Here is a 24,053-nt window from a genome sequence, read left to right on the forward strand (position 1 = left end):
GAGGTTTCCTGTCAGTGAAGTAATAACCGTAGCTGGAGTAAATCAAGACTGGATGTCTTTCTAAACGATATGCTCTAGTTCAACCAGAAGTTGTGGACTTGATGCAGAAATTATGGGTAAGGTTTCCTGGCCTGTGCCTTGGACTAGATATAGTCATAGTGCTCCCCTGTGACCATGAAATCTATGAATCTACAGAACCTGCGAGTGTACACAGGTGAGTGCACAGTTATCATCAAGTCCACTGGACGATCTCTCAAGTGATTCTAATACGGATTCTCGTTCCTTTCGACAGCAGCGGCAGACCCTCCCTCCATTGAGCTCAGGAAGCTCAGCTCTCCGCCTTCACTGAGCAGTCTCCCTTCTGGATTAAAATTACATTTTTTAAACTCTCAATCTCCACCTTGCTAATCGAGACTGCTTAAAAATCCAGTGGTAGTTGTAATACCTAGGGGAGAGTTTTGTGGGAATGCTCTGCTGGCATGAAGCAAGGAGAGCGAGCAGGGCTGCCGCGGGCGGCTTGTCTAAGTAGCACCCCCTAGTGGTATTTCACATCCACCCTGTCAGTCTTCATTTTTATATGCTGTTCAAGCAAGTCTAGTTAGTTATTGTACCAGAGCCTGCGCGGGTATAAATCAGGGGAGGAATCACCTCAGCAGGTCACCCCATGTTCAAGAAAGATGAATTTAAACTGGAACAGGTGCAGCGAAGAGCCTGTAGAATGATTAGGGGAATGGAAGGCCTCATCTTAGGAGAGTAAAGTGGAAGAACTTGGCTTGTTTAGCAAAAAGAAATCAGAGAGATAGGATTGCTCTCTATAAATACATGGGGAGGGAGGGGGAGAGGATAAATACCAGGGAGGGTGAAGGGCTACTTAAGCTAAAGGACAGCTTGGCACAAGAAAAAATGGATATAAATGGGCCATGAACAATTTCAGGCTGGAAATCGGAAGAAGGTTTCTAACCATCAGAGGAGTGAGGCTCTGGACCAGCCTCCCAATAGGAGTTGTGGGGGCAACCAACTTAATTAGTTTTAAGAGAGAGCTGGACATAATTTAGGAGTGCGACTATATGACAGGGTTGCTTGTGATGGTAGGAGGCAGTCCTGGGGCTCACTTGCAGTTTATGTCTTATGCTCCTAAAGCTCATGCTTCAGGGTTTCAGCCAGCCACCTGCAGGGGTCAGGAAGAGATGTTTTCCCCTAGTGTACGCTGGGCGGGTTTTTATCTCCTTCCTCTGAAGCATCAGGAATGGCCACAGCTGGAGATGACATATTGGGTGGGATGGGCTCTGAGCTGGCACCGAGCATTCTCTCGCTCAGGGGCTTGGCTGGTTGGTACTTGCTCAAATACTCAGAGTCTAATTGATCAACAAATGTGGGTCAGGAAGGCATTTGCCCCAGGTCAGATTGGCAGTGACTTTGGGGTTTTTTCACCGTCCTCTGCAGCATGTTGGTATGGGTCTCTCGCCAGGATTATCTGGGTAGATCTCATTTAATCATTTCCCTGATATTGTGGGTGTGTTGGACACTGGTGCCTCCTATTCTCTGGCACAGAAAAGTCTAGTCTCCTGAGGGCTGAGATACTTTGGTCTCATTCTGGCTTTGGGGTTTAGCATGCATGGGCTGGGAGCTGTTGGTGGCCTGTGATACACAGGAGATCAGACTAGATCACCTTAAACGCTGGGACTCTATTGTGATGGCCGAAGGAAGGGAAGGGTTAGTGAGGGTACGAAGTCCGCCTCTTAACTCCCAAACTACTCTGGCAGGAAGCAAGACACAGAGAGAAGGATATGGGACAGGCCAACAGTGGAAGAACAAGGAGAAGCTGCTATTAACAGCCTCATAACCCAGGACCTCAGCATAACTACAACAGCAAAGCCTTGGCAACAGTTTATTATAACACACGTCATTAATCCATTAACTGTATGGCAGAAGAGCTAGGGCATGTGGTCAGAAAAGCCCATATTGCATTGATCTAAAAAGCAGCTATAAGAAACTGCTAATTAAAATGTAGCAGAACCAAAAAGACAAATATGCCTGCATTGCCCTAGCTGACCTGATCAAGTGAAAACTAATAGTAGTAATGATAAATGCTTCATGGAGATCACTGGAAATGAAAGACCCTACTTTATCCATCAATCATAGCTCGGGGGAAAAGCTTTTCTTAGACACTGGAGGACATCTACAACTACTTCATTATGCTAAGAACACAGTTGGAAAACATTATGTTGTGTAGAAATCGTTTCTGTGCACAACAGCCTCTAAGAAAGAGAGATTTAATAAAGCCACAGTCTTGCAAAGGGGTCTGCCCGTGCAAAGCTCATTGCAGATTTGGGGTCTAAGTCTTTTCTGGGGTTGAATTTCCACTTTTGACGGATTTCCGTTTTCTCCATTAACTTGCAGTACAAATGGACTTTTCACATGTTGGCTGCAGCAACAGTATAAATTTAATGTCATCTACAGATCCCAGGTACAATGCAACTGAGCTCATAAATTCTAATGAGATCATTTCCTTTTCCCCTGGCTTATGTGAACACGGCAGTTTGCCCAAAGGTGACTCCTAAAGATAAGCTTGAGAAAAATGTAGCTGGGCTTCACTTTTTCCCTGAAGCTATCTGAGCTACTCTCTTGCCTCTAAGGCAGGGGTTCGGACCCCTCAGGGAGTCGTGAGGTTATTACATGGGGGGTCGCGAGCTGTCAGCCTCCACCCCAAACCTCGCTTTGCCTCCAGCATTTATAGTGGTGTTAAATATATTAAAAAGCGTTTTTAATGTATGGGGGGGGTCGCACTCAGAGGCTTGCTGTGTGAAAGGGGTCACCAGTACAAAAGTTTGAGAATCATTGCTCTAGAGCTGGTGAAGATGGAAGAATATTGGTGAGCCAGTGGAGGGAAGTGCATATGGCCACTGACCACGCTGTGCTTTGCTATTTCAACGTCCACAGCTAACAACACAGCACCTGTCACCAGCACAAGATTCACTTAAAATTGTTGAACCAGAAATGGGGGAAGGGCAGAACCATGCCGCCTATTTTGGGTCCTTTGAACCTTATTATTTGGACAGAGCTTTAACTTATTGGGGTTTCTCCTTTTCCACGCTGTGTGGAGCAATTAAGAACAAGCAGCAAAGGAAAAGGGGAAGCACAGCAGATTAACAGAGGACAGAAAAAGACCTGGGTAATTAAGCAGAATAATACAGCGGGTTGATTTCTTGCGAAAGCTAGTGTAGCACGAACACCTGACCTGAAACTATTAGACACGTCACAAGGTTGAACGATATACGATCACTCCACAAAGGGAAAGACCATAAATTGTATTCAGGGCCTTTCCATCTACCTTTGATTCAATGGGTTCCGAGATCTGCTGGTCCATTCCTCCAGGGGTTACTGGTGAATTGTGCCAGATTCCGTGTTTCTTTCCAACTGTTCTGAGTCTCCTGCATCTGATCTCAAAGAAGGGAGCAGAAACAGCTGGAAGAGAGAAACCAGAGTGGCATAGTCCAGCAGCAACCCTTGGAAGAACAAACAATAAAAGCCTTGTGAGATGTACTATTATTCCCCCAAATGTGCGTACACGTGTGTGTACCACCATGCTTCCATCACCATTAAATCTACCTTGGTCTTTGATCAGTGCCTTGGGACATCTCCTTGAACCACTCTGTCACCATACCAGCTCTAACTATGTAGACAAAACCACTGCCTATATCCTCTCTCCCGCAATGAGCCACAAATGTAAGATACAGTGTAAATTCTTTATGAACAGCTTTATGGCTGACTTAGAACAACGCTTCCTTAGCTCTCGTTCCCTAACGCCCCTGCTCTACTTGTGCTACATTGATGACATCTTCATCATCTGGACTCATGGAAAAGAAGCCCTCGAGGAATTCCACCGTGATTTTAACAATTTCCATCCCACCATCAACCTCAGCCTAGACCAATCCACACAAGCGGTCCATTTCCTAGACACTACTGTGCTAATAAACGATGGTCACATAAATACCACCCTATACCAGAAACCCACTGACCGCTATACTTACTTACATGCCTCCAGCTTCCATCCCAGACACACCACACGATTCATTGTCTACAGCCAAGCTCTAAGATACAACCGTATTTGCTCCAATCCCTCAGACAGAGATAAACACCTACAAGATCTCTATCAAGCATTCTTAAAACTACAATACCCACCTGCTGAAGTGAAAAAACAGATTGACAGAGCCAGAAGAGTACCCAGAAGCCACCTACTATAGGACAGGCCTAAAAAAGAAAATAACAGAACACCACTAGCCATCACCTACAGCCCCCAACTAAAACCTCTCCAGCGCATCATCAAAGATCTACAACCTATCCTGAAAGATGATCCCTCACTCTCACAGATCTTGGGAGACAGGCCAGTCCTCGCTTATAGACAGCCTCCCAACCTGAAGCAAATACTCACCAGCAACCGCACACCATACAACATAAACACTAACCCAGGAACTTATCCTTGCAACAAAGCCTGATGCCAGCTCTGTCCACATATCTATTCAAGTGATACCATCATAGGACCTAATCACATCAGACACGCCATCAGGGGCTCGTACACCTGCACATCTACCAACGTGATAATGCCATCATGTGCCAGCAATGCCCCTCTGCCATGTACATTGGCCAAACCAGACAGTCTCTACGCAAAAGAATAAATGGACACAAATCTGACATCAGGAATCATAACATTCAAAAACCAGTGGGAGAACACGTCAACCTCTCTAACCACTCAGTGACAGACTTGAAGGTGGCAGTTTTGCAACAAAAAAACTTCAAAAACAGACTCCAAAGAGAAACTGCTGAACTCGAATTAATATGCAAATTAGATACAATTAACACTGGCCTAAACAGAGACTGGGAATGGTTGGGTCATTACACTAATTGAATCTATTTCCCTATGTTAAGTTCTCCTCACACCTTCTATGGGCCATCTTAATTATCACTTCAAAAAGTTTTTTTCCCTCCTGCTGATGATAGCTCATCTCAATTGATTAGACTTTTCCTGTTGTTATGCATACTTCCACCTTTTCATGTTCTCTGTATGTATAAATATCTCCTGTCTGTATGTTCCATTCTATGCATCCGAAGAAGTGAGCTGTAGCCCACGAAAGCTCATGCTAAAATAAATTTGTTAGTCTTTAAGGTGCCGCAAGTACTCCTGTTCTTTTTGTAAATTCTGTATAGCACTAATACAATACAAATGCATCACATAATAGTCCAAAGGAGATTCTCACTCTGTACAAGCTAATGTATACAAGCAGATTCTGCTGCTCTTACTCACATTAAATCATAGCTTTATTCCGTGAGTAACCCCATCTGCTTGAAGAGTAACCATACCACTCAGCCTGAGTAATGTTGGCAGATTCATGCCCACCATGTTTAGGTTGTAATATACCTCACAAGAGGCATCTGTAGGTTTAGTACACCAAGGAGTGGTGCTGAAACATGGGGAGAAAACAGGAGACCCAAGAAGTAAATTAATCAGTGAAAGCATTAAGTAACCTCTGGCAAGGAAGAGGAATGGTTGGGAGAAGAGACAAGTCATTGCATTTTGGAATAGTTCAAGTAAGGAGAGATCGGGCCTAGAAAGACCACGATGGAAGGAATTATAGCAAGCAAGATGATGGAAGTTGAAGGCACAAGTGAGTTTCAGCCGAAGTGTAGGAGAAATTGTGTATTTTAGGGCTTATGGTTAGGAGGGAAGAGAAGTAAGGTGGTACAGACACAGAAGCCATTTAAGGCACAAGAGCTCAGAGATGACTACTTTACCTCACAGTAGGCATGACTGGGATCAACGGTGGCAATGGAAGTGGTAGAATTTGGCCTCCGGTTGACCTTCTTAAATTAGAAGTCAAAGACAAGATGTACTTCACCTGAACAATAGCAAAAGACTATCCCCAAAGCAAAGAGCACCACACCTAGATGTTCACAATAGCCCCTTCACTGCACGCCCACAATTACTTCTAGCCCAAACAGTGCCAATGTCCCCTCCCATATCACGGTAAATGGTTTATAATTCAGCAACGCAGAATCATGGAAGTGACTGTATGGGGAATAGTCAAACGAATACCTGAAGTATCGCAAGTGTGCCGTTCCCTTGGTGAGTCTTTTTGAGGTGCACTGTGTCTGTAGACCACATGTGGCTTATTGTGTTCTTCTTCGTACTCTTGTTCATCGGGCGATAGCAGCGGCTCTACAAAATAGTCCCCATTGTGAGACCTGAATGTGCCTAGCTGAGAGTGAAGAGAGAGACAGGTAGTCAGCTTCCAGTTGGAATATGCAAGAGACTAGGCCTACATAATTACCCTATAAAACAGACATGGTAACATGCAGAAGTTTCTAGGGCATTTACACTTCCTTACAATGTCCAGTCTGGCAAGCAACCCCTACATCTGGGGCGGCTGAAAGCTATGGGCCCAATTCTGCTACGCTGAGTAGCACTTTACTCTGTATACTTTGCTCCCATTAAAACCAGGGAGATAATTCATGGCGTAAATTACTACTCACCAGGAGTAAAATTCAGCCCTGTGTGAAGAGAGGACACATATTAGACCCAGTTCTTCCTTCAGATATGTTTGCAAAATTACTCCTCATCTCAATGGGAGGTGCTGGAGTACATCTTAGGACAGAGTTGGACCCTATTATGTTCTGCCCTCTCTGTTTCTCTTACATAAGATAAGCCAAGAGCAAAACTGAGCAGAGACAAGCTGAGCATGGCATCCAGTGGCTTGATCCGGGAAAGGAACTCACCAGGCGAAGCTACTGCCTAGGAGAGAATATCAAAGCTTCTAACCCACATGACTGTGGAGCAGGCCATGGGGAAAAAACGCCACTCCCAAGCAAAAGTATGCCATAAGCCAAAAAGATAGAACCATACGGCTAGAAGGGACCACGAGGGTCAGCTAGTCTGACCTCCTGCCAAGATGCTGGTACTAGAGCACGATCCCAGTTCTGAACCACACAAGAGACACGTGCCCTGGCCTTGCGCAAAGCGTATCCACCTGCATCTCCGGGGACAGGTATGCGAGCGGCAGCCTGTCGGGGGCCGAAAGGGGGCAGGCAGCAGCGGCACCTGGTTCTCCCTGGGGAACCCCTTTAACCAGGAAGGCTGTAGGTGGAGGCTGCCCAGGAGATGGAAAGTATCAGCCAAGTGCCCAGGCGCTCTGGCCAGTGTCCCACAGGTCACCCCCCAGCTAGGATGGATCAGGATCGCCCTTGGAAAGGCTCCCTGCTCATCACTAAGCTCCCCCCGCCCCAGGCAAGCTGAGGGCACTGTACCCAGAATATCTGCACCCCCCTGCAGTACGCGCCCTGAGCCGCCTCCACCCCTGGCTCATCCCAGCTCTCAGGGAATGAGCCCCGGCTCAGGGGGAAGGGGCCGGACAAGCCCTCCTCCCCCGCAAGCTTCCTGCACAGCTGGTTGTGTCGCCTCCTTCTCCCCGCAGCGCCTCCCCCCGAGCTGGCAGGATGGAGACGGCGTCTTGACATCTCCTCCGGCCTCCTTAAACCCCAGCAGACCTGGCTCGGGGCTGGCAAAGCGCCTCGCACCTCCTTAAGGTCGTCCCGAGGGAGGAGTGGGGGGGAGCTCTTAAGGCGGCACGCTTGACTGGTGGGGTGGGGGATTAGGGGAATTGAATCCTCTCCCCCCCCCCTCAATCAGGGGAGTGGTTCGCAGCTGTGCCAGGCCCCGTCCTGCAGCCAGGGCACTGCCTGCTGCTGCTGCTGGGCTTCCTTGCAGCCCCCCCCCCCGCGGGCCCGGCTCCTTCGCCTCCGCCCACCCGGCTCAGCACAACCACCAACAGGGGGGGCCGCTGGGAGCGCGCAGCCCCCGGGAAAGCGCCGTAGCGGGGGCGGACTGGCAATGGGACTCCCCCGCGGCAGCAGCAGCTCGGCCACCCCGGTGAGTATGCGGGCTCCCGGCTGCCTGCTCTGGAGGTTTCTGCTTTCCCACTGAATTTTGGGGGGGGGGCACAGCGTGCAGGACTGGCCCCCGCCCCCACCGGGGACTGAAGGGGTTTGCCTCACGTGGAAGTTTGGAGACCCCCCCCCCAGCACGTGCAAGCTCTGCCGGGGTTGGGGGGGGGCGCACCAGGGGGCCAGCACCCCCTGCTCGTCCCTCCTATTGGGACAGACGTGGCCTACCCCCCCCCCCCCCCGCTCTATTTAGGGCAGAGTTTCAGGCCAGACTTTTGCAACTCCTCCAAGTCAGCCCGGCGCGTGTGCAGGGCAAAAAGCCAACCGGTCTGCATTGGGGGGGGTTTACCTCGGTGTGATTGCGGGGGGCACGGAAAGGGGGGCTCGCTCCACCTTCACTGCGGCTGGCGTCCAGCCCGTGTGGCCAGCGGCCCCCGGGGTGACCCCCCTCCTTGCTTCCGCTCGGTGCCCCCGGCCACCGGCGTGTGAAAAAGCCCCGGCCCCTGGCGACCGCCGGAGAACCCGGGGCAGCCCCGGCAGAGGTCCCGGGCTCACGTACCGCAGGGTCGCTTCCCTGCCCGGGGCTCTCCCCTTGCAGGGTCTGTGGCAATGGGAGCGGGCGGCGCTTTGCCACCACGGAGCTGCTCGACATGCGGAGCCACAGCAGGCGAGCCTGGCTGCGAGAGAACCAGGGCAAAGAACTCCGCATCCATTTGTTCCGTGTAAACACAAACCCCGGGGAGGCCAGGCTTGAAGCCGCCAGAAGCAGCGGCGAAGCTCAGCCCTGGAACTCCCCAGAGGCGGCGGAGAAAGGAGGCAGAGGGGACGGCACTTACCATCCCTGAACACAGGCTGATGACCGCCGTGTGCTGGGGCTGGCTATTCACATGGCCTCGATAAAAACAGTGCTGTACGTCGCTGGCCTCCTCGCTGTAAAACCGGCGCTGGTTAACCCCCGGGGCTCCGAGGAGGCTGACCGTGAAACGTGGCGCGATAAATCCAGCCTGGGCCGTGAGGTTGAACAGAAACTGCTCCCCGAAGGCGGAAAGCCGGTAGTGGGCCGAGGAGGAGTCGGTGGCCCAAGGGTCCGTGTCAGGATTAACACTGCGTCTCTTTCGTTTGAAGTGTACGTGCGTGGGAAAGGGGGCTCCGAATTCGTTCACACGGGTGGGGGTGACGATCTCGAACTCGCGCCGTTTCTCCAACAGCTGGGCTGCAAACAGGAACACACGCGCGCCCGGTAAAGAAGCGCTCTCTCGCTCCGCTCAGGCAAGGCGTAGCTTTTTCACGCACACTCACCTTGGATGCAAGCAGCAAGGCCTGGCTTTCTAAAGTTATATCTAGCAAGGGGGGGGGAGGATGTAGGGAGCTCTGCTTACAAAACAAATCAATGCACCACTAGCTTGCCTGCACCGGGCACTGGTGGTGAAGTCGTGGTACTGTATTTGCATTGCAGGAGCACCTAGAGACTTTAATCTAGACCAGGACCCCCACGGAGCTCGGTGCTGCACAAAAAAAAAAAAAGACAGTCCCTGCCTCCAGCAGCCCACGAAGAATCCTTAGCTTTTCTATAAAGCCACCAGGGAGTGCCAATTGCCCAAAGCCCTTCCTCCACTTAAAATGGGTTTCTAGACTCAGGCTATTTGGAGCTTCGGAAAGGTTTCAAGGAGAAGACCATGTGCAGCAGCTCCTGTCCCGTGTGCACCGTGTTCTCCCAGCCTGAGAAAGGCGCACACAACTTTTTAAAGTCCTTGTAGCTGGTGACTGAGGGCAAGCCAAGGGGGAATCAATGAAGCTGACACCGCCGAGTTGTAGAAATACCCCCTCCCCCCATGTTAAAATGAGGTCTAAGAAACAGCCCAAAGAACTGGAAACTTCCCCTGAAGGAGCTTGAGACGCCAAAAGCATCTTCTTACCTTGTCTGGGGTGCAGCCTCTGCTTCCTCGCTGCGGTGGTGGCTACGTTCAAGACGTCCTGGAGCAAGAGTGTTCCTAAGCCCAGTGCCCAGAGCACAAGCTGCATGGTGCTGCGAGCTGTTCCTTAGCAGAGAGCAGCCGTCCCCTCCCCCCCTTTTAATTCCACCCCCGCCCCCACCCCGTGCTCCTGCTCGGAACTTCTCCGCTCCCCCCCCCCCCCAACTTCACTTTATTAAAAGTGGGAATCGCTCGCATCCGATGTGTTCCCCCTGGGCTCTGCTGTGACCGCAACTGCCAGCGGAGAGCAGATTAGCAGCAGCAGCAGCAGCGGGAGGAGGAGGAGGACTAATCGCGCACGGGGTATCGGATACACCAGCATAGTGTAGTGAGAGGGGCTCGGGAAGGAACAGGGAAGCGCCTGCTGCACTTTTGGTGGGCTGCTTTTTCCTCTCTCTCCCCCCCCCTTCTAGCTGGTGCCCTCGGAGTTCTTGGGAACCAGTTCAGGAGACCGGAGGGGGGCGGTCTCCGGCAAAGCAAATGTCCAGGGCCCGCCTCTGTGGAGGAGGGCTCCTCCCTGCTTCCTTAGCATGTCACTTTCTTCCCTTCCAAGGAAACTTTTGCTTCTGGGTTTCCAGGAGAAAAGACCTTGTCCGATTCAGTACCTAGGCCAGGACTCCTCTCCCGGGGCGGAGGGATGAAGGAGGGAGAGAGATTTACAATAAGCTGAACACTGCAGCAAGAATCACACTGTACTTTGTTCCCTGCTGGGCACTTTTTTTCCCCCTTCTCAACTTAAAGCTGCCTGATCAGAAGACTCTAATGATTCCTTGAATCTTATTTGTTCTTCTGCACCTAGTGACTTTGGATTTCTGAAAATATATGCAGCTCCTATAGACTTGGATCAGTTCATTCCTCCAGGAATGAATAGTTCATCTGAAAAAGAAACACGGTATTAAATGCATTCAGAGGAGTGAGAATGAGAGAAATAAAAACAGCAAAATGAATGTGGCAACACCCAGACCTTGTAAACAAACTAATCTCTTTACTTTTGTTTATTGAAAGTACAAGAATTTAAAAAAATCAATTAACTTGCCACTTTTGATGCTATTTGTTTTCTTGTGCATTTCTCAGAGTTAGGACAATTAAAATCGGTGATATGGCCCAGTTTTGTGTATAGTCAGTTTCATTTCCAGCAGTGCCAAACATTACACTGACTCTTCTATTTTTTAATTCAAAATATTTCCATTGATCTTAAGTTTTATATAAAAATCTAGTTTAAATTGTGCTCCATATTTAAATTGAGGTGGTCCCTTTAATTTTTTCCCTGTTTTCAGGAAGGGGAAAGATACTGTCAAATTTAAAGGCTTCTAATCAAATGGAAAGCAAGTTACTTATGATCTCTCTAGCACTTTTAAACTACTTTACTCTTTGTGAACTTGGAGCAAAAGTCACCAGACTTTACATAATGAATGTGAAGACCAACATATTGTCCCATGCAAGGATATGCATGCTATGTCTCTTTAAATCTGTCACCCAGGCCAGCCAGGGGTGGGGAAATGTTCTAGGCAGGTCTACAGTGAAGCTAAGAAAGAATGGCTGTGTAGTTCTGATAAAGTTCCTTGTTCAGCGTTAGAAGGCAGCGACTCTTTCTGCAGTTCGTTTAATTGTTGATGGCGTAGCAGGATGCAGACCTTTGTCAGAATAGCTGAACTGGAGTGTTCCTCCATGAATTGAATTGCCTCAGTCCTGCTTCTCTTTCTGTAAATTGCCTATACAACGTGCATCTGGATGTACCCACCGTTAATTGATTGTGCATGTACAAACAAGTTAAAATAAACCCTCAAAATAGAAAAGAGACCAAACCATTCTGAAATAACTTCAAGCTGCTGGGCCCACTTGGCGTTCCATGCGAACCCACTGCTTGTGCGTGTTTTTGCCTGGCTTTTAGCAAAAGTGGGTCACTGCAAGTGGGCGGAGTCCCCACACTGGACCATGTACTTGTGGAGGCCTGAAGAGTCACCCCACCTGGGGCTGGTGTATGACCATAAAGGGAATCCGAAAACAGCACTACCTGGAGTCCCAGCTTGAGGCGTCTCCGCAGGCCCTGTCTGCTCAATTAGTGAGTCAGCAAAACCTGCTTAACCCTTTCACAGCAGGAGCAACACCTGCTAACCAAGTGTGGGGTGTCAGGCAAACACTGCCAGCCTGTGACAGTCACCGTGTGAGTTTCCTGAATTCCCCCTGTGATTGCAGGAAACCACCATGCCTGTGAGTGACAATACATTTTCTCGGTATTGTGTCAGTCTGAGAGAAAGACTCTTGGCCAGCAGCTTGGGACGAATGGAGGTGCTACCTGGGCAGGTAACAAAGCGTATGTCTTCACTGCGGCCTGCACTTGGGTATCGCCCTCGGCTGCCCCCACCTGCCCTGACAGGCTGACGTCCCAATTTTATAGGGACAGTCCTGATATTTGGGGCTGTGTCTTAGATAGGCTATTACCCCCCACCCCCATCCCGATTTTTCACACTTGCTGTCTGGTCACCCGATGCCCTGGGTTTATTGGTGCTTTCATCCCAGGTTAGCTGGCCCAGCTGGGGCAATAGGCTGAAACCTGGGTGGTGCTTTCACTTGGGCTAGAAACCTGCCATGTTGCCGTGAGGCTGCAGTTACTCACGTGCTGATAGCAGTGCTGGTGCTAGGATAGGAGCGAGACAAGGTGGGGGAGGTAATCACTCTCCCTGGACCAACACAAATATTACCTCCCCTCCCCCCCCGTGTCTCTCAAGTGCTGATAGTCCCCCACTGTCGCCCCCCGCTACCTACCTCATGTGCCCAGAAGGACAGTTTCTCCCACAATTCACAGGGAAAGAATCACAGAGCAGCGCAAAGAATTCTCAGCCACACCCCTGGAAAAGTCCTAGGGTCGGCGACACGCGTGGGGGAATGCAGCACCAGCCAGGACTCAGGAACTGGAGTGCGGCTTTGCAGCTGGCTGCTCACACCTAAGCTAGGCAAACTGGGGGGAGGACTGGGGGGGGTCTTAGACCAGAGTGCTGATAACTCCATGTTCCCAGCATCTCACGATTCCTTCTCCCAAAACCAACATAACAGGGGAGGCTGGCTGCAGGTGCTGAGCGACATCAGGCTGCCAGTCAGCAACACAAATAACGTCCTTGTGAAAAGGGGAGAGCCCTGCTGAGTACGGTTCTGTTAGTGCTTTAATCAGAGATTGGGTCTGTAGCCACTATTATTGTATCACAGTAGTGGCTCAAGACCCCTTTCTCAACCTTTTTGATACCAGAGGCCGGCTTGTTGTCTTCCTAAACTCTGTCAGGGAGATCTCTGGGACTAGCGCCAGTCCATGGACTGGTTGTTGAGTAACACTGCTAGACAACACATAGTAAGAGAGAGTCCCTAGCTCAGAGGTTACGGTCTACATAAACAAGACACGGGGTGGGAGAAAAACAGTATTATTTCCATGTTACATATGGGAAACTGAGGCACGGAGACCCCCCTAGGCTTTGTCTATACAGAAACTCAGTGCACGGCAAGCCAGCATGTGAATCTACAGGGCACTAACTGGCTCTGTGGAGCCTGCTACCATGCACTAAACTTTCCATAGTACGTCAAACCCTACTGCAGAACTAGCAGGGTCCACATGGCCAGTTCGTGCACGACAAACTAGCAGCTGTAGAGTCACACTCCAGCTTGCCACGCAATAAGTTACCATGCAGACAAGCCCTTAATGATTTGACCCAAGTCGTACCATCCATGGCAGAGAGCTGGGAATAGAACCCAGAATTCCTAAATCCCAGTGCAGATCATTTACAACACAACCATCCATCTTCTCAGCCTAAACCCGTAGGGGGGACAGAAGCAGAGATGGTAGGATCTAGGCTTTGGAAATTAAGAGGGAAAAGTGAAGACATATATACACAAATCCATAGACTAAGGCCAAAAGGGACAATCATGATCATCAACTCTGACCTCCTCCCCATTGCAGGCCAAAGAACCTCACCCAACCACTCCTGAAACAGATATTAATAAGCCCCCACTTACTGAAGAACCTGAGCAGGAGACAGGGAAATTGGAAAGAGGAGCAATAAGGGACCTGGAAAAAGGAGGGAAAAATCAAGATTGTATCATAAATTCCTAAAGTAAATTATTTGCTCCCTTGGAGAATTTTATAATCCTTTATTTTAGATTTTCGGGGTTAGAAATTGTAGGATACAATTTCAAAGGGACAAAATTTTAAAACACATTCTAGCAGTGGTGTTAAAAATCACAATCTTGCATTACTGCTGTTCTAATCCATTCCAGTCCCCTTCCTGTTCAAGGCAAGAAATGCCTCCCATGATGATACATTATTTTGAATTCAATTTCAATGTCATTTGAAAAAGCTAAATAATTTAACAGTAAAGTTCAAACAATACATGTTAATCATCCCAGATGATCTGTGTTCTGTGCTTAAGCCCGTATACAATCAGATGCAGACTGGCATTAAAGTTCGTCTCTCATTCTGGGAGGTGCGGTATTTGCCTATTTAAAATGTATTTTTATTGGCATTTTGGATAATGTGAAGTAAGTTGTATATGGTTCATCATTCTGAATAGTTACTGCCGTGGACTGGGAAATACAGCAGGAAAATCTTAGTATAAGTGAATAGATGCGCAACATCTGAAGGAACTAAGCCATAAATACAAACTCAGCAAAACACTTTCCTATCAGGGAGGATCTGTTACTACTTACAGCGTGCAATGTCTCTACACCCAAAGAAATAACTAAAGGCTGAAACCTACACAAGCAAAAATCCTGTGTGACAGTGGGAGTTTTGCCTATATAAATACGGCCAAAACAGTCAAGCTGGGATTGCTTGATTTAGGGAGTGACAGAGCACTTCATCACAACACACAGACAGTACGGTATCTCAGGGAACAGACGTAGGTTTAAGTAGAATACTCTTGGGGACACCAAATTTGCCTCCAGCTTTATAACTCTATTTTCACTATCTTTCCTGGGTCTTATCTTTCTAAGTTGGGGTGACTGTGAGCCTAAGTAACTTTAATCTCTCTGGTCTCTGCTGTCCTGCTTGTCGGTATCAGCATTGTCTTCTTTTATCTGCTTCCGCAGTGTGCTTGCCCAAGTCTTAGTCCACAAGGTGAAATGTTTTCCTTTGATGGTAGGTCCTGGGTGCCACAAGATAACCAATGGCAGCAGCCAGGGTTTCCCTTCCTCTTGGGACCAGATTTAAATCCAGGAATGGAAGGCTCTCATTCCTCGTAACCAGCTTACTTGTTTCATAGCGTATCTTAAATTCTCTCTTATCGTATCCGCCCTCCAATGTTTTAGCAAAGATATTGCCCCTGTGCTCTTTTTTCTCTGAATTCAGTAACTTCTCCATGCAAAAACGGATATCCCTCCAAAAGTGTTTTCAGTCATTGTGCCAGAGCCTTTATTTAAAATCCGACAGCTTCTGAACCTTTCCAACCTGGCCAGGAAGTTGAACACCTGCAGGTTCTTGGCATGCACTTCATTTTCAAGCTTCTCTTCATTTCTCTGCCAAGCAAAAGCTTTTGATGGTGCACTGGTTAAAGGATTTAAATTCGTGGTCTAACTCCTCTGCAGGAGCCATTCCAGCTTCTGCTTTCTCCATTCAATTCACTGTTCTCCAAACTTTCGCTCACATAATGGACTAACCTGTGCCCGGTGTGGTGCACTGCCATGCTGGCTCAAGCAGGGAGATCGATCTAGGCACTTAGATGGCTCAAATCACTGTAGTATCTGAGCAGCTCAGTCATTAATGGATTTTATCCTCAATACCTGTATGAGGCTGGGAAGTATTAAACTCATTTTACAGATGGGGAACTGAGACACAGAAAGGTTAAATGATTTGCCCGTCACAGGAAGGCTGTAGCTAAGCTGGGTATCAAACCCTTGTCATCTGAACGCTAGTCCAGAGCCTTATCCTCTGACTAGACCATTCTTCTTATCAGCAAGAATTGTGCCTCTGGTAGCAGAAGCTTCCCTCTCCTCCCAGGAGCAAAGACGAATGATGCAACCTACACAGTGAGATAGCTGCCTGGGCTGATGGAAGAGGGTAATAGTTTGATTCTGCCCTTTTCCTAGTAGAGGCTATTTTATAGCACCCTCACCTCTCCACCTCATATGGAGGGAGCAGTCCCCGCTTTTCCTGGAACATGAGGGAGCTGAAAGGAAGTTTCTCCTACACCCTCCCCCTTGCAAAGTTCAGGAACAACCTGTGCCACTGTGTTTAATGCCTCCAGGTTTTCCCTCAGCAGAAGCTTGTGTATCTCATGGAGCCTGGAGGATCGCTTGATACTAGTAAGTTGGGGGTGAGAGTGGGAGAGGCAGGCTCAACGGTTATGAGCTTGATGCAGAAAGTGGGTGAGGTTCTCCTGCCTGAATTCTGCTGGAGGTCAGGTGAGATGATCCTAATAGTCCCTTCAGGCCTTAAAATCTATCAGTTTTGCAGGTCCAGTGCTGGCCCATCCCTCACTTTTTAAGGTTAGCTCTGAAGTACATTTTCAGTATATTAATTATTTTGCTTATGCCTCCTTTAGTAGTGTTCACAGAAAGTTTGTACTTAGTTTGACCTAACTGCTGGATCTTGCCATTACATTACAGAGCTCGGGAGCGGAAAGCACATACAGACTCTATTTTAATGCAGCCATGAAATGGGACAGAATTAAGGTTGCTGTGGGACACTTAATGCTGCATTTCCTGACTCTTCGGCAATTAAAACCTCAAACTAAACATTGCATTAATTTATAGTCTGCATTTAACATGCTGTAAATTGAGCAGAATCTGAACATGTTTCTTTTGATTTTTGATATTACGCATTCCAGGTGCCTTTGCAAAATAAATAAATAAATGTCAAATTAAGAGTAAATATAGCAGATGTTCCTTATCTCCGCCCCAGAAGACAACCTATGAATGCTGAAGCTGATGCAGGTACAGAGTCCTTCCGCCCCAGAGCAGTGGTTTTCAGTATGTAGTCCACAGATCTTTGGTGGGGTCCACAGACTATGTCTAAGATTTCCAAAGGGGTTTGAACCGCCATTTGAAATTTTTTTTAGGAGTCCGCAAATTAAAAAAGGTTGAAAACCACTGCCCTAGAGCCGTGTACTTTTACAGTATTTCTTAACAGATGTTCCAATAAACTAATTCTCACAACTGTCCTGTGAGGCAGATATTACATGTATTATCGGCGCCTTAGAGATGGGGAAATGCAGTCAGTCACTTGACTTGCCAAAGGCCATGCAATAAAATGGTGCCATAACCCAATCCTGTGATCATTCCACTGGAACACCTCCCCTCCCATTCACATCTATATGCAGCACTGAACATACAAAGCAATGTTAGTGGCACATCTGATTAAACCATCACATTTTTATTTGAGTGACGTTTTCAGGCTTTTCCTGAAAACTTGGCCTTCCCCAACAATTATAAAATGGAAATAGCTAGTCTTTTTTTAAAAAAAATCAAAACCAAGATACAGTACGCATGCAAAAAACTCTTCCTCCACAAATTGGCCTCTTTGTACGCCATCCATGACTTGAAGAAGAGGGTCACCTTTTACTCAATTGCTTTAAAATCTTCCTTCAGGAAATCTTTAGCTATATTGTACTATGTACGGAGTGTTATTAAATCTGCACTGATTATAAAACTATCAGAAAACAACTAATGGCTAAATGAGGGTAAACTCTTTAGGCTCAATCCAGCTTCCACTGGAAAATCAGTGGCAGCTGGATTGGATCCTTTGCGTGCCTTCCTGTTGATATTTTACAGCACCACAGAAGGTTTATTAATATTCCCCTAGACAAGCGAATAGCCCACATTGGATTTCATTACCCAGGTGCAGTGGCTTGAAAGAACCATCTCTCTCCAGCATGGCTGCATCCTCTAGAGTTTATCACAGTAAAGCCGCATGTTTAAAAGACAGGCCAAGTAGCTAAGGACCACAAATGGACTTCGGGGGGAAATTCTAACAGGAGCTCCACCAGACCTAAGAGCTACCTGAACGGCATAACTACCATGGCCTGAATGCATCTGTCTCAGAGCCAGCTTCTGGTATGTGGCAGCCTTGCAGAAGCATGTGGCACCCCCGGCCTGGAGCATCTTCTTGGTGGCCAAAGCAGTGGCAGTGAAGTACATTTCCTCTGTAAGGCCCTGGTTCAGGAAAGCACTTACGCACGTGCTTAAGTCCAATCCTGTTCAGCAAGGCACTGTAAGCATATGCTTACATCCCGTTGGCTTCAGTGGGACTTAAGCACATATGTAAGTGCTTTGCCTAAGAGGTAGGCTTGCTTGAAGCAGGGATTAAGCTAGGAAGAAGATGGAAGAGGTGAGAGTGGCTGGAACCGCCTGGGAAGTGGAGCCTTCTGGTGGGACAGCAAAACTGAGTCAGCTGGTACCACCTCAGTGGTTCACACACCTCCTCTGAAAGCAGCACCGACCAGCAATAATCCCCCTAAAATTTTCTCCTCAAACTAGGTATAAGGAACTACCTCCCTCATCCCCAGTAGCAATAGGCCAGTGTTTCTCAGACGGCAGGATGCAACTGGCAGGTGGGTGGTGAGGGCAGGACTGCCTCAGTTAAGAAAAACCAAACCAGGAAAATGGCACAGGTGAAATGGAAGTTTTCTCTCTCCCTCTCCAGCTGCTTCCGTTCCCCCCTTCTTCTCATGCCCCATACGCACACACTGCTCCTGGGAAAGCAGCTGGTGCACTGCAGCACTGATGCTTGAACCAGTGGAGCAGAGTGGGATGGGGGTAGAAATGGACACCACCCCACCCCAACCCAGCCATAGCTTCTGGCTGCAGCCTGCGGGCCTGGCATTTGGGGGTCTAGGTTGAAAGCAGCGGAGAAGCACTAACACAGACTCGTTTCACTAGCCCACAGTCTCAGATGGAGTTTGCTGAGACACGTCAGTCTGTCTGAGTGAGTAGCCCAGAGAACCAGGGTCAAATATTGGAAGCACAATCTTCTTTTAGAGCAATAAAGTTACCAAATACTTGGCCATGAAAATAGGGTACCAGGTGGCTTTGGAAGAATATTTAACAGAAGACCGTTCTGTTGCCATGCCTAAAAGGACCTAGGGAGTTTATATTTATAATGGTCTATTTCTTCGGAGGCAAAAATTTATTAGTATCGTCAGTTCTGATTAATTTAAAAAAGAGAGTTACAAGTAAACACACACATTCAGGAGGTTTTCTAAAATTAAATGGCCAGAGAGGAGTTTTTCGTCCCTGTCTCCTAAGAGAGAATGGCTAGCACGATATTCCTCCCATGGTTTTATAATTACATAGTGATACATGAAAACGATCATGACAGTTCGCTGCAGGATTCTGTTTCGGAATCAGTTTGCTCCACAGATGAATTATTCATTGCATAAAGCAGTACAGTAAAAGCTGTTTTATTCGGCACTTCGCCAGCTCTGTAACCCGCCATTTCTGATCTTCATTGAAATTCCAGTTTATAGTCCGGTTGGCGTGGGGCCAGCACGGGGGTTGGGGTGCAGGAAGGGGTTTGGATGCAGGTGGGGGCTTGGGGCAATGGGTTGGGCACGGGAGGGGTGCAGGGTGCCAGATCCAGGGGCACTCACCTCAGGTGGCTCTCCACAAGTGGCAACCTGTCCCGGCTGCTCCTAGGCGGAGACGCCGCTCCCGTTGGCCGTGGTTCACAGCCAATGGGAGCTGTGGAGCTAGTGCTTGGGGCAGCGTGCACAGCCACCTGCCGTTCCTCCGCCGAGGAGCTGTCGGGACAGGTTGCCACTTGCGGGGAGCCACCCGAGTTGCGCGGACCCTGGATCCGGCACCCTGCACCCCCTCCCATACCCCAAGCCCCCTCCCACACCCTAACTACCTCCCAGAGCCCACCCTCCCCTTGCGCCCCAACCCCACATCCCCTCCCACTCCCAAACTTACTCCCTCTGAGTTAACCGGCATTTTTCACTTACCAGCACCCCCATTCCCCCAACATGCTGGATAAAAAAGTTTTTATTGTAATTAATTTTAGCTGTTTTACCTTCTTATCAGTATTGCTAACTCTAAGCACTGAAAAAATCATGAGTCAGGTTTAAAAAAATCATGATTTTTCTTTAAAAAAAGTGTGATCTGTTTTATTTGACTTTTTGTTTCTGAGCTTTTACAGTGCACCTAGGGTAACCCACACACTTCCTGGGTCTGTCTCATCTAGTGGCACCAACACTGCTTAGAGAGAGATTAATGAGTCTGCTCTACAACCTTAGCTAAGGGCCAAGTGGGAATAAGGAAGGGTTGTTTACTACTTCTCATAACACAAGAACTAGGAGTCACCAAATGAAATTAATAGGCAGCAGGTTTAAAACAAACCAAAGGAAGTATTTCTTCACACAATGCATGGGCAACCTGTGGAACTCCTTGCCAGAGCATGTTGTGAAGGCCAAGACTATAACAGGGTTCAAAAAAGAACTTGATAGATTCATGGAGGACAGGTCCATCAATGGCTATTAGCCAGGATGGGCAGGAATAGTGTCCCTAGCCTCTGTTTGCCAGAAGCTGGGAATGAGAGACAGGGGATGGATCATTTGATGATTCCCTGTTCTGTTCATTCCCTCTGGGGCACCTGGCACTGGCCACTGTCAGTAGACAGGATACTGGGCTAGATGCACCTTTGATCTGACCCAGTAGGGCCATTCTTATGTTCATGCAGTGGAGGCTCATGCATTTAGTTCCAGAGGTCCTAGATTTGATCCCACCCACCGTCTACCGGGGTCTGTCAGCGTTACAATAGCTCGCGTTTTCAAGTTTTTCTCAGCAACCATGAAGTGTAGACTTATTTTTTCCAATGAAAGCTGAGCTTCTCACAATCACTTTAATCCAGGGACTGGGGCTTTACTGAAAAAAAAACCAAAAAAAACCAAAACAAAAAACAACACCTCAACGTCATGAGATTCATGACAAAGTCCCAAAAGTTGGCAACAGTGAAGTGAAGGCAAAGGAAGCAACGATTTGCTTTGGAATCCAGCTGTTCCCAGTTTCTTTTTTATTGTATAGTCTACCTGCTTTGCTTTTCAAAAATTAAAAAAGAATAATCCAGAAGATGCCAGAGTGAAGACAACGTAACTCTTGTAAACTACTCTGAAGTTAATAGATCAGTTGACTTACTGGACAAGGCTGATATAGTGTTGTTATTAATTATTTGATTGCAGTAGCACTGGGAATCCCAGTTGTGGGCCAGGACCATCATGCTCGATGCTGTACAAAGTCTCTGCCCCAAACAGCTATCGTGTAGCACTATTTTATATTGTAGAACTGGTGTGCTTTCATCTGATGAAGGGTTACTTAGAACTAACCATATGGTCATGTGTTGCACTTATCAAGGCACAGAGAGCGTGTATTTAATTACTGCATTATTTCCATCTAAAACATTTCATAACACAGCAACGAGAGCCTGCTGTCAGAAGCTGCTCCCATCCCACGGTCCCCTCTGCAGTCCAAAGTCCCAAATGGAGAAGGCCGACCTTGGTCTATGTAGCCACACCCCACAACCATGCACAATTCTGGCAGCTGCTTCACCCAGGCTGAAGGTTGGTATTGAGTTGTAGCCAGCTACTGGGATCAGCTGACCTCTCCATTAATTTTAAACAACCCGCTACCATACCTGCAGTTTAGAACAGCGGTGTCCTACCTGTGGCCCTCAAGGGCAACTGTGTTACAAACGTTTGCATATGGTGATTGAAAAATGGGCTCCAGGAGCAGGATGCTTCAGCTTACAAAAAAGGGAAGTGTTTGAATCAGCCTCATTGCTCCAGGGGTTGCTGCTTCCCCACCTGCCTCCCCCCTGCAGCCAGGTGCTCCAAACAACTACTCTCCCTTCTCTGTTCCAGCAGCTCAGCTGCAGGCCACCTGGTGCATCACCGATGAGAGCAAGGGAGAGGAGCTCTGGCTGCTTCCTGCCGGGCTGTGGGAGCTCCAAGGAGAGCAAGGTTGGAGCTCAACTGGCTCTACCAGCTTAGAGAAATAGTTAAGGTATTGATTGCAACCCCTCGACCTTTTAAAAGGTGTTTGGCCCTCGGGCTGGACTCTGCTGCGTGAGAGCATTAGCCATTGTTTATTCTGGAGGATTCACCCTTTCTAAACATCACAGTGCCATTAAAAAAAGCTGAGGCGTTATCATTTGCAGCACAGTGGGTGGCATCAAGCTATTAAGGGAAACATTGAATGATCTACTAGGATTTTTTTCAGGGAGAAAGGGTTGGCTATTAGCTCCTCTTTATGGTGCAAAGGTAGCTTCCAGAGGCAGAGCGGACTGTCCAGCTAGAAGTTACACCAAGATGTAGATGCTTCCTGTATTCGCACAAGTCTTTGTTGAGATCCCAGATACGTGCCATTGACGGCTGGTGTTAGAAGGACCATTTGACAAATCAAAAGCCATGCTCCTGAGTTGTAGTGACCTTCTGTCTCCAGATCACTGTTCTTGGAGCAGAATTATCAGGTTCAATTGTCTTATAGCAGATTATACCCTGTGAGAGCCCGGGTTGCATACAGCTATAACTACAGCAAAGGTTGTGAAGGACAGAGCTTTCGGAATATTTGTCACTGACACCATCCTCACTCCTTTCTTTGACAACCTCTTGTTTCCTGTACCTTCTATCCAGATGTTCCTTTGGGCCACAGTCAAAACGTACTTGTTTTCCCTTTGCAGCCAATGCTCAGGTTAGCAGAGAGCTGTTTCTCTAGGTGGACCTACACTGTCACTTTCATAGATCAGAGTAAGCACTTCCTTCAGCTTCTGTTAAAAACCATGTGAGGTGCATGGATCTCTCTTTTATCCAATTATACTTCTGCTTATTTTACAGCCTGGTAAAAACAGGTAGTTTACAGCCAGTACACATGATCTGACAAAAATGATCTTCAGAGAGAGGGGAAAAACATGGATATAAAAAATAGAAAGCATAACACAATCCTGTCATTAGTTATCCAGTATCATTTGCTGCACAAATACTTTTAAAGTACCTACGGTAGTTTTCCTTTTCAGCTGTATGGTAGAAATGCTTTTTTTAACTAGTTATGTGATAACATAAAATACTAAATTGTCATGTGATAGGAGTGTCTTTAATCAGCCTCACTTTGCAGCGTAAAGTGTCTTCAGGACCACGCAGGTTGGGCTACCGCTGCCATTTATTAACTTGGTGGCCTCTTGCTATGCTAAATGCAATGAATCTGGTGGTCCTAGCTCCTGTGGCACAGCAGTGACAAAACAGACCCACAAATAATTCAGCAAGCTTATTTGGTAGCTGCTGTTTAGGGAGGGAGACTGGAGTCTCCTTCAGTTATTAAAAAAAAAAAGGGAGATTCCCTTTGGTTTATGGCTGAGGTCAGTGGAAGGCCAGCGCGAGGAGTTTGTATTGCAGCAATTTGTACCTTATCTTGTTTATAGATGTAAACAGAAGTTTTAAATTTCCGTTACTGAAGCCGTCTACACAGACAAAGGGTTCAGTGGAGAGGGAAGTAGAGAAAGATGGGTAGCTAATATATATTCTTAAGCATATGTTGAGAAGTATAGTAAAAATGTGTCTTTTTTTTGCAGTACGTGGAAGCGTTAGGACTTCATTGTAGTGAATCAAAAAGTAATCTCTCCTTAGCCTTCTATGCTCAGTCTGAGAGCTCAGCAGTTCTCCAGGCATGGTAACTCTTAGCTCTCTGTGGGCTTGATTCAAAGCCCACTGAGTCCTTCTGTTACTTTCAGTGAGCTTTAGATGAGGCCTTAATTCCCACACTGGCTAACAGCCTGCAGCACTTAATGTCACCACACGAGCTCTTCGCAAGCTTTCAGTGCTGGCATATGTACATTCTGCAAAAGCATTGTCAATGTGTTTGACTACGTCAATCCTATGCCAACTCATTTCTGCATGCCCAAACTGTGGATAGGGGCCTCTCAAGAGGAGAATTTGGCCCACTGAGTCAGCACAGCAACAATTTTATCTTCCCCGCAATACAGCCATGACCCATCCAGAGGAAGCAGATTGTTCAGGACTCCCACATATCTGTAATATGCTGACCTCTTTTGGAGAATCTGACCTCTTATTTTGGTGCCTGATGAGTTCTTGAAATTCTGGCCGGAATTGTGGCTACCTCATTCTTTTGAAAATCTGGCCATTGGAGTAGGCCAGTTCATATAACTGGATAATTGAATAA

General features: G+C 47.6%; 1 protein-coding gene and 1 long non-coding RNA gene across 3 annotated transcripts in view; one reads left to right on the plus strand and one right to left on the minus strand.

Annotated features, from left to right (window-relative positions):
- The window catches only part of ADAMTS9 (ADAM metallopeptidase with thrombospondin type 1 motif 9), a 145,055-nt gene extending 135,056 nt beyond the window's left edge, over positions 1–9,999 (minus strand). The window contains exons 1-3 of the mRNA XM_045022622.1: positions 9,852–9,999; positions 8,772–9,148; positions 6,092–6,254 (exon numbers count right to left, since the gene is read on the minus strand). Coding sequence (XP_044878557.1) covers positions 6,092–6,254; positions 8,772–9,148; positions 9,852–9,957 — 646 coding nt within the window. The 5' untranslated portion in view covers positions 9,958–9,999. The remainder of the gene's footprint in view (positions 1–6,091; positions 6,255–8,771; positions 9,149–9,851) is intronic.
- The window catches only part of LOC123373606, a 45,561-nt gene continuing 29,330 nt past the window's right edge, over positions 7,823–24,053 (plus strand). For both annotated transcript variants that reach the window (XR_006580778.1, XR_006580779.1), the window contains exon 1: positions 7,823–7,921. This is a non-coding gene — a long non-coding RNA (uncharacterized LOC123373606). The remainder of the gene's footprint in view (positions 7,922–24,053) is intronic.

Source organism: Mauremys mutica, chromosome 7 (genome assembly GCF_020497125.1).
Source record: "Mauremys mutica isolate MM-2020 ecotype Southern chromosome 7, ASM2049712v1, whole genome shotgun sequence".
NCBI lineage: Eukaryota > Metazoa > Chordata > Testudines > Geoemydidae > Mauremys > Mauremys mutica.